This window comes from Pongo pygmaeus, chromosome 13 (genome assembly GCF_028885625.2).
Source record: "Pongo pygmaeus isolate AG05252 chromosome 13, NHGRI_mPonPyg2-v2.0_pri, whole genome shotgun sequence".
In the NCBI taxonomy this organism is placed as follows: domain Eukaryota; kingdom Metazoa; phylum Chordata; class Mammalia; order Primates; family Hominidae; genus Pongo; species Pongo pygmaeus.
Genome location: NC_072386.2, coordinates 22,106,080 through 22,116,119, shown reverse-complemented (window position 1 = coordinate 22,116,119; position 10,040 = coordinate 22,106,080). Strand labels below are relative to the sequence as shown.

Sequence of the window (10,040 nt, the reverse complement as noted above, 5' to 3'; positions counted from 1 at the left end):
AAAGTAGGTGCTATTCCATGGTTTTAACATCTGTTCTGTTTTTCAGTGGTATCAGCTCCTCTTGTTCTAGGTACCATCAAACCTCAAATCCCAGTCCTGATGCTTCTCTCCAGGGCCTCTTCCCAACTCTTTTGATGGACATCTCTAGGAGGATTTCATGCCAGCATTTCAAACATGACAGGAGTGCTGGGGTGAACAGAGGGCACAAAACATACACATGAGAAGAGAACCAGTGGATTCACACAATTTTGGCTTCAAGTCAGGAATAATGAATGGGACAAGGTGGAATGCTACATAAGATGGGCATGTAGATGTGATAAAGAGTGGCACAGGTTGGGAAACAAGAGAGGCTTCCACAGAAGGGAAGGGCAAAGGGTGTTCTACAGTGAAAAGGCCCAGTGGAGCGGGGACATAGCACTATTTGGGGCTTCAGACAGTTAAAGTCGGTGCTGCATGATGCCTGGGCTTCTCTTCTCAGTCTTCTCTCTTTATCAGACAAAGAACAGGAACTTAACAAAATGTGTTGCATGGCAAAGGAAAATAGCGGTGGGATAAGAGGATTGATTTGGGAAGAGGTGGAGGCAGTGAATTCAGACAACTCCAACCACTTCATAAAGGTTCTCAGGTGCAGCCAGGCTTGCCTAAGATGACTGATCTCATCTGTGCCTGGTGGCAGGAGAGACTGATCCTCCTCACAACCCCTATAAAACAGTGGGGCTCCCCCACATCTCAGACACACATAATTATATTATCATTTTATTCCACTTTTTTTTAAATAGTAGAGACGGGGTCTTGTTACGTTCCACAGGCTGGTCTTGAACTCCCGGGACCAAGCAATCCTCCCGCCTCTGCCTCCCAAAGTGCTGGGATTATAGGTGCAAGCCACCACGCCCGGCCTATTTTATTCCACTTCGGAGACCACCCTCCTTGTCCCTCAGATGCATCCAACTCAGGAGTTAGGGATCCTACTGCACTGTGGTCCTGAATTATAGAATGATGAAGTCCTGGAAGCCAGCGGCCCCTGGCTGCATGGTAGTAAGAGGTAGGGCTGAGCCTGTCTTGCAGATCATCCAGTACCTGTACGGCCAGGCTACACTGTTCTCCAGCACTCTCTGTAGCCAAGTGCCAGTAATCACAGCCTAGGCTACCTCTGCTGGGCCAGAAATAGCTGCCTGAACCAGGAGCTCACAGCACCATCCACTCTCATCACCAAAGCTATGCCCAGGAGAAGTCCCACGCTGCTCACAACGAAGCCCACCGCCTCAAAAATGAACCTGCAAAGAAAGGTGGAGAATCTCAGGGAACAGAGTAGGTCTACTGCCTTTTCCCTGTAGAGGCAAAACCTTGGCCATCCTGGATGTTTAGGATCTTCATACTTTGTTCCAAGTTTCTCCCTCCCCACCACCTCTACTTCTCAAGCAAATCTACTCACTTAGGGGCAAACACTTTCCAGACCATGAGATGCCTGCGAAGGATGGAGGCTGCCAAGGCACAGGCCAGAATCTAGAGGAGGAGAGGAGGGGCCACGTTACTTGTGAAGGAGAGGAGGAAGCAGGGCAAAGGGAGAGTTTCTATAGGCCCCTGTAAAAAATGGAAGCAGAATAGTGCATGTCGGTGGAAAAAATATTGCATGTCCTGGGCTAGGAGTTAGGAGACCTACTTCCTGTCCTGCCCCAAGCAGACTCACTATGTGACTTGGGGCAAGTCATTATCCATCTGCAATGCTAACACTCAGGCTCTGCCCCCAGGATGGAGGAAGATATCAGTGCCACATCTGCCTCTGGAGGAAAGGAAGAGGATCCATGACCACAGTTTGGGAAGAAAATCCTGGCTATCAACTCAGTTTTTCCAGTCTGTCCACTGATAGAGTAATCCTCAAATGCAACTAGCAGGGTCCAGATCTAGCTTGTAGAGGGGAAATGATCCAGGATTAAGGAGACCCAGGTTCAAGTCTCAGAGCTGCCATTTGAGGCCACTGGGCTTGGGCAACCACTTCACTTATGTGAACTTCAGTCAAGGCTCTCTCCCGCGGTTTTGAAGGTCTGAAAGAAAGTGATGCACACACGAAGAAAAAACACCAACTCCCTGATCTCTCTCCTACACCCACCTGAATACCAAGGATAAAGAGGTACTTGAGGCCCAGCTGCAGCAGTGCTGCATAGAAGTGGTGAGGCCCATCCCGGAGCCGCATCTCCATCAGTGGCTCCTCTTCCTCCTCGGGTCTGACTCTGGAATCAGCTTCATTCCCTGGGGGCTGCTGTCTCTTCCGCAGCCCTTGACTCTCACACAGGAAAGGCCAGAGCAGGAGCAGTGGGCAACCTACTGCCTCGGGAGAGGGTATGGCTGGAATCAGTAGGCCACCCTGGCTAGCTCAGGTTCCAATTAGCCTAGGCCAAGAGGTGCCAAAGATCCAACAAACCCACATCTCTCCATTCAAATCCAGGGGTTTCCTTTCTTTCCACAAAGCCAGAGTAAACAATGGAAGCAAGTGAAGGAGGAGGGAGTACCTGCAAAGAGGAGGTGGGAGGCAAAGGTGTTGGCTCCCACTAGCAAAGCAGGCAGCCAAGTACGGGAGCCATGACCCTCTGGGAATCCCACGAAGGCTGCATGCCAATGGATGGCTGGAAAGACAGGCTGGTGGCCTGTGGAGTAGAAGGTCTGTGTGGCCATGAGGGCCCAAGCCGAGACTGCCTGCCATGGCACAGTAAAAGGACCTGGAAGAAAAGATATGCCACTTTACAGTCACTTCTTATTCCCTAATCCATAGGCTACTGCTCCACAATCATATACTCCTACTACTTCAGAATCAATTCTCATACACACTCACATGCCCATCAGCGCAACCTCCTTACAGTCAACATTCTGTTATTCTAATTCTCTCTGTGGTACAAAAGCGCCATCAGGCTTATTTGAATCCTGCTGTGGCCAATCTCTTTCTTTCTCTCAAACACATACAGCTCAGTACCATTATATATTCACAATTTACTACTTCCATCACTGGAAAATCAAGAAATGTGCTCATGAGGATGCAGCATTTCCACAAGGAGTCTTAGAGGACTCCTTGTCTCCCCTCTCCATGAACCCTGGGACCCAATGGGAGGGACCAATTTGCTTGGCTATGGCAGATAAGAGAGAGGACACCAAGAAGACCTTCCTAGTTGTGTGGAGCATGGGACCCTCTGTCAAGCTCAGGAACATGAGGAGCAACACCTCCTTGAAAACAAGAGGGGCCAAATTCACATCACTATTGTCTTTATGTGAATCAGAGCTGAGATATTTACCAGGGGTGGTGATGGGTATCCCAGCAGCAAGCAGATGTAGGAGAAGGAAGCTCTGCAGAAACAGAAGCAGGAACACAAGGCTGATGCGCTCCGCATGCAACAGCAGAAGTGGGAAGGCCAACAGGGTGAGGGCTGTGACCATAGCAGCTGAGTAGACACTCCCCAACTGATAAGCAGCCACAGTCAGGGGACCCTGAGATTTGGCCCTCTCTAACCGGCCCCGGAACTCCTCCTGCATGTGTCGGTAGATTTGAGGGACCACATAATCCAGGTCAGCTTGAGAAGTGGGGGGGCCTGAGAAGGGAGTGAGGACAGTCCTGGTCCTTGGAGCGCCTGCCCCAGCCTTCACCAGCACCGTCACAGGCTTCCAGAGCAGCAGTGCGAGCCCTGAAGCAGCCAGCCCTGCTACAGCCCGAGGCAGCACCATGGATGCCCCAGAGACCAGGACCCGGAGACGGGGGGGAGCCTCATCTGCCCCCGATGCCAATGCCCAGTAGGCAGCAGTACCCAATGCCATTAGGGGCAGTCCCCAGCGCACAAAGAGCATGGGTGGCTCAGGGCTCTTGAGATTACCATAGCGGCGAAGCCACAAGCGCACAGCAGCTAACAGGGCCACCAGCGCCGCCACACAAGCTCCATACCACAAATTCTTGGCTCGACCACCCACCATGGATGCCAGAGGACTCAGCCAGGGAGAGGATTGGCAAACAGGTGTCTCTTCAGGGCAACGATGAAAAAGCCCAGCTAGCCTCGTACATAAAAGCAACCCAATTCCAAGCCTCAGGGCATATGCACCATTGTGCCGTGGGGGGTTTGTTGTGGCTGAAGTGCCAAGGCGGGGCATTGTGAGCAGCTTAGGTGGAAGCAGCTGGCCCTCCCAGTGAAGCTGGACAACCAGGAGCAGGATGAATGAGCCCAAAAGGAAGGGGGTGGCCCTGGCCTCAGCTACAACAAAACTATCAGAGAAGAACACAGCCAAGCGAAACAGCAGGAGTAACAGGACGGGCCCAGGGATGGGAAACAGGGTTGCCAGGGGCCTCTTGGACCCCCAGCCAGCCCAGGCTTTCCACAGAAAAGGCAGGAATGAACTCACTGCAGCCACAGCCCCTAGAAGCACTAGATCTAGCTTCAGCTCAATAGTTCCCAGGAGTCCAGCATAAGCTATGGCGCCAACCAGGCCCCAGGCCACAGGTATCAGTAGAGGGCGAAATGGAAAGCCTGGGGATATTGCCCACTGAGATGCCAGCAGGCAGATAAAGCAGGAAGCAGCCAAGAGAGCAGTACCCCCCGCCATGCGGACCAGAGAGAAACGAGCCCAAGACTCGATGCACATGGCCCGAGCTCCCCGCAGGAACTGCTGCAGCTCAGCAATCACAGTCGGCAGTGTCGCCTCCGCCCCCCTGGGGCTCTGGAGAAGCCACTGGTAGTCAGCAGAGGCCTTGGAGAAGAGGTTCTGCAGCTGATGAAGCTCCTTAGCTTGAAGGTCCCGAGTAGCAGCTGAGTAGGTATGAAGAAATCGGGACACCTGGCAGAGAAAAGGTCAGAGGCCAAGGGGAACAGGTCAGAGACATAAATTGGGGCAGAGACAAAAATAGGTATTACAAAAGGGGGTACCTGGAAGTCAAGGACCCAAACTCTGTCCGGGATCAGGGAAGGGAGGGATAACGGAAGAGGGATAGGTATGGAAGGTGGGACTAAGACTAGTCAAAGGACAATAGAGTGGTTCATTATGCTTCTTTCACGCCCACTCTAGCTCTGTCACCTGGAAACCCAGCCCGCTTACCTACCTGCTGAGCATTGAGATGGAGAGCTGAGGCTTGGGCTAAAGCAGAGGAGTGGGGCTGGGAGTCCTCACCCCCTGAGAATAGCTCAGCCATCACTTCCCCGATATTCCCAAATGGGATGGGCAGGCCCAGCAGCAGGGCCAGCGTGGGCACAAGGCTAACTTGAGGAATCACCTCTGGCTCCTAAAGGGAAATGACAGTGGTCAATAGATTCATCACAAAGCTGAAGTCAATATTTGGGATGGCAGACATAGGGGCCTAGGTAAGAAATGAGAGTGGGGGATACCCAGGATCATGGATTTGGGGGCCTAAAATAGAGGTATTCATGAGGATGCTGTGATGGTAACATGGGCTGATTACTGGGAGAACAGATGAGGAACATCCCAGGCCTCACCTCTGGTGGGGTGCTGGGGAAGAGTGCTGTGGGGCTATACAGAAAGAGAGCAGCTGAGACCTCCAGCTCACTGTCCCCTCCATGGTCTCCATTTGTGGTCATCCCATGGTCCCCAGCCACTACCAGCAGTGTGTCATTCTCCAGACGCTCCACAAGTCCCCTGGGGGCCAAGAAATGTGTCAGGAGTAGAAACGAATAAATATTTTTCTCAAAAAGAAAAAAGATTTTTCTCCAGGGGCCTATTCATCCCCAGCTATAACTCCATTAGTAAGGCCTAGACCTTTGGCAAAGAGACGTGTCTTCGGCCATGATCCTGATGCCCAAAGCTACACATTGAGTTAATCAAGATGGATGGAGCCTCTAGCTTCAGCAGAAGGCCTAGAGAAGACAGAATTCAGCCAGGAAAGAAGCTCTAAGATAAGAGCTTCTTCGAGATTCTCAGACACAAACCCACTCCCCCAGCCAATACCCCACACTCACTGGATCACCTGGTCCATCTGGCTAAGTTTCTTGGCCATTTCAGGGTGGTGAGGGCCATGCTTGTGGCCACAGTGGTCCACACCCAGGAAGTGAGCAATCAGCACGTCCCATTCACCACTGTCCACTGTGAAGGGGAGAACACTGAGCACAGAAGACTAAGACCCACTCCTCAACCCCAGCCAGGCTTTGACACTCCTCTATGTCCAGGGATACAAGCCCAGGCTGTTATACCCATGGGTGGCTCAGAATTTGTGGACTAAAGCAGTTCTCCCCAGCTCCCACTCTTAGAACTAAGTGCTCTGGCCCCATGCTCACTGGTGGGGTAGAGGTGTTCCAGGATGCCATTGTCCACTGTGTCTAGGTCTCTGACATTGAAGGATGGGAAGAAGAAAGCTTTGGAGAAAGCACCAGGGAAAAGGTCTTTCCAGGTATCATCTCCCATGAAGACTACACGCCTTCCTGCAGGGACGTGAAAGAGACGTCAGAGCCTGAGCAAACGTCAGGGTTAGGAGAAAAGAGGAAAAGAGGCCCTTTAAAGACCCATCAGAAGTCCCAACCATGCAACCTGAAGTACAGCAATTCCATACAGCAATCCTTATCCTTCAGGGCCTAACATTTTCCACCAGGAAGCTTTCCCTGATAACCATACTCCACCCAGACCTCACACTTATCCTTCCTACAACATGCTCTCCTAGTTCTGTCTCTGGGTATCTCTACTGAGTTGTTTTTCCTGGGTGTATCCTGCTTCTTCCAAGTCAATGAATGAACAGGGCCTGTATTTCTCTGCTTTCTTCTCCACACTTGCAAGCCAAGATCCACATCTTCTCCTCTTCTCTTCTCCCTTTTACTGAGAGGTCTCCAAGAATAAAACTTACACTCCATTCAGATTAGAAGCTTCATAGGAACAAAGCCCAGATCCCTTCTCCTCTGTCCCCCAAACTGAGCTCCCTACCAGCAGGGCCCTGGCCTCTTTCTTCTCCTCTGTCCCCCAACACCATAGTCAAGTGTGCATCTGGGCACCCAAAGGTCTGACTCCCTGACTTCAAATTTTGAAGAAATTTGCCAAGGTACTTCTGGCCTTCAAAGTGGCCCACACTGACCTGCACTGGTGAGCTGCTTAATGAGATTGTCTTCCACTATGGCGTGGCTGGCGAAGTTACTACCAGCATCAATAAAGGTAGGCAGTGAGCCAGTGGTGAGGGCCTTGAGGCGCTGCATGGTAGTGGTAGGAGGGTCAACCTGAGATCGGTAGAGCCGGGCATGGTGGGGCTGAATCTCCAGGATCCTCTGCAAGGAGCTTAGTTTGCCCAGGAAGGGTAGGGAGACAGGAGGCTCTCCAGGCACGTGGGAGTGCTGGGGCTGGGCGAAGTCAAATCGCAGAGCATCTATCAGCACCAACACAACCCGCGAAAATCGGGAAGCCATCCAGCAGGCCCCAGGTTTTCCTTGGCTCCCCCATGGCAGGGACCCAGGGCCTGGGGGCTCTTGGCAGCTGCTATGGTTGGTGAGCTCCAAACGGGTGAGCAGGAAGCCACTGGTGAAGAGGGCAATGCCAGCGTAGAAGAGGAAGCAGACCCAGGCCAGGAAGAGCAACACTGAGGCTTTCTGCATCCTGATAGGGGTGGGGAAGTAAATTCATTACTGTGGGGCAAAGAACCAGTGGATATTCTGGTCCCTGAACACAAGCCCAGCTAGAATCACTTCCTCCCGGAAACCTTCCTGGAGATAAACCATCCCACAGCCAACCCCTCGCAACATTACTCTCCTTCTATTTCCAGGCTGGGCGTGGTAGCTCACGCCTGTAATCCCAGCACTTTGGGAGGCCGAGGCGGGCGGATCACCTGAGGTGAGGAGTTCAACACTAGCTTGGCCAACATGGTGAAACCCCGTCCCTACTAAAAACACAAAAATGGGTGGCGGGCACCTGTAGTCTCAGCTACTGGGGAGGCTGACGCAGGAGAATCGCTTGAATCGGGGAGGCGGAGGTTGCAGGGAGCCGAGATTGCACCACTGCGCTCCAGCCTGGACAACAGAGGGAGACGCCGTTCCATGAGGCCCCACCCCAGATCTACTGAATCAGGATCTTCGAGGGGTAGAGCACAACGTTCACATGTACAGGCAAGAAATGCTAATGCTGAAAAAACACAGTCACGAGGGAAACTTATTCCAATTGGTGGTCAGGCTCTCTTACAGGCCGTTTCTGCGCCTCTCCCCTCGCCAATCTCAATACCCAGTGGAAAGGGATCGAAGCCGCAGGGGAATCCGGGCCCAGCCGACGGCGCCGCCTGGCGGGCACCGAGGGGACGAAGGGGAGGAGTCACGCTCCGCTTCCGGGCGGCCAGGTTCGCCAGGAGACCTGAGGCACGACCTTCGCCACGCAAGGAGGCTGGGGCGCGGGTCGAGAGTCGACTGGGCCTCGCTGGGACCCAGGCGTGCGACCGGCTCTGCCTCCTCCGGTAGCTACCCAGCCTCCCGCTGGGCACCGTAGCAGCGGTACTGAGCACCTTGTTTGGGAGCTGAGGGGAAGAGGGAGACACCCTTACTTCAGGGTGAAGGGAATACCGGGCGGTGAGGTTCTCGGGAGACCCTGGCTCACCTGCAATGGCACCCGGAAGTGCGGCGGCGGCGGCGGCGGCGCCTGCGACCTGGCAGCACAGAGATGCGCGCGCCAGACAGAGCGGCCCGCCGGTGGCTCCATCGCCATCTGCCGGCACCTCGGTGGAAGTTTGGCTGGGAGCGTGGGGCTGGCCCCAGTTTGATGGGATATTTAGTAATTGAAAATTGGGGACAGGGGACCAAGCTGGAGGAAGAGTTCAGGGAACCACTGTCCATTCATGGTTACGACTAAGAGCACGGCTGCTGGAGTCAAACTTGACTTGGATCCTAGCTTGGCCGCACATATTGTCATTATTTACCTCATCTGTAAAATGGAGATAATACTTATTTTCCCCTTTTTGCTTAGCTGAGTCCAACTGAGATTTCATTACTCCTCCTCTCAAAGCCTGTAACTGAATCTTACGACTGAATAATTGAGCAAATAATCCTTCGGAGTGGAGGAGGGGAGGCTGGGCCCAGTGGCTCACACCTGTAATCCCAGCACTTTGGGAGGTCAAGGCAGGTGAATCACCTAAGGTCAGGAGTTCAAGACCAGCCCGGCCAATATGACGAAACGCCGTCTCTACTGAAAATACAAAAGTTACCCGGGAGTGGTGGCGGGCGCCTGTGATCCCAGATACCTGGGAGGCTGAGGCAGGAGAATCACTCGACCCCGGGAGGTGGAGGTTGCAGTGAGCCGAGATTGCACCACTGCACTCCAGCCTGGGCGACAGAGCAAGACTCCTCAAAAATAAAAATAAACAAAAAATAAAAAAAATTTTTAAAAAGCCAGTCATGATGACTCACACCCGTAAGCCCAGCACTTTGGGAGGCTGAGGCTGGAGAATCATTTGAAGTCAGGAATTGGAGACCGGCCTGGCCAACATGGTGAAACCCCAACTCTACTAAAAATTACAAAATTTAGCCAGGCGTGGTGATGTGTACCTGTAGTCCCAGCTACTGAGGAGGCTGAGACTGGAGAATTGCTTGAAGCCAGGAGGCAGAGGCTACAGTGAGCTGAGATCGTGCTACTGCACTCCAGCCTAGGCGACAGAGCGAGACTCTGTCTCAAAAAGAAACAAAACCTGTCCACTGGTTTCTCATCTCATAGTAAAAGTTCTTGCATTGGCTCTACATGGCCCTGCACACTATCTGCCTCTTCCCCTTCTGATTCATCTAGCTGCCACTTCTTTGCTTCCCTAACTCTGTTCCATCCACAGCAGTTCTGCCTCAGGACCTTTGCATTTGCCATCTCCTCTGTCAGCTTCAGTTCCTGATGCTGAAATGGATCTCCATCACCTTCATATTGAAGCTCAACTGTAACATCAGCAAGGCTTCCTGGAATCACCTACTTTACTAGTACAGCACCTCCTACCACCACACCCCCTGGAAAAATTTCCCCTCTCACTTCCTTAATTTCTTCCATAGCACAACTTATCAGCATCTGAAATTCTACACGTATTTATGGCTTGTCCGCTCCGAGTAGAATGTGAGCTCATTGAGGTC

General features: G+C 52.6%; 1 protein-coding gene across 14 annotated transcripts; it reads right to left on the bottom strand.

Annotated features, from left to right (window-relative positions):
• Window positions 1-742: 742 nt before the first annotated feature.
• Window positions 743-8,629, bottom strand: PIGO (phosphatidylinositol glycan anchor biosynthesis class O). Of its 14 annotated transcripts, XM_063650185.1 has the most exons (13): window positions 8,536-8,581; window positions 7,864-7,961; window positions 7,040-7,551; window positions 6,255-6,398; window positions 5,940-6,063; window positions 5,460-5,619; window positions 5,069-5,248; window positions 4,582-4,806; window positions 3,282-3,333; window positions 2,508-2,714; window positions 2,108-2,322; window positions 1,433-1,503; window positions 743-1,274 (listed from the first exon to the last, which is right to left on the bottom strand). In XM_063650185.1, the coding sequence occupies exons 3-13, from the start codon at window positions 7,548-7,550 to the stop codon at window positions 1,145-1,147; spliced, it is 2,019 nt and encodes a 672-aa protein (XP_063506255.1). In that variant the 5' UTR covers window position 7,551; window positions 7,864-7,961; window positions 8,536-8,581; the 3' UTR covers window positions 743-1,144. The 14 variants fall into 14 exon arrangements, with proteins under 14 accessions (XP_063506255.1, XP_054358666.1, XP_063506248.1 ...); XM_054502691.2 differs by lacking the exon at window positions 7,864-7,961 and having other exon boundaries at window positions 8,536-8,629; XM_063650178.1 differs by having other exon boundaries at window positions 3,282-4,806; window positions 8,536-8,550.
• Window positions 8,630-10,040: the final 1,411 nt, after the last annotated feature.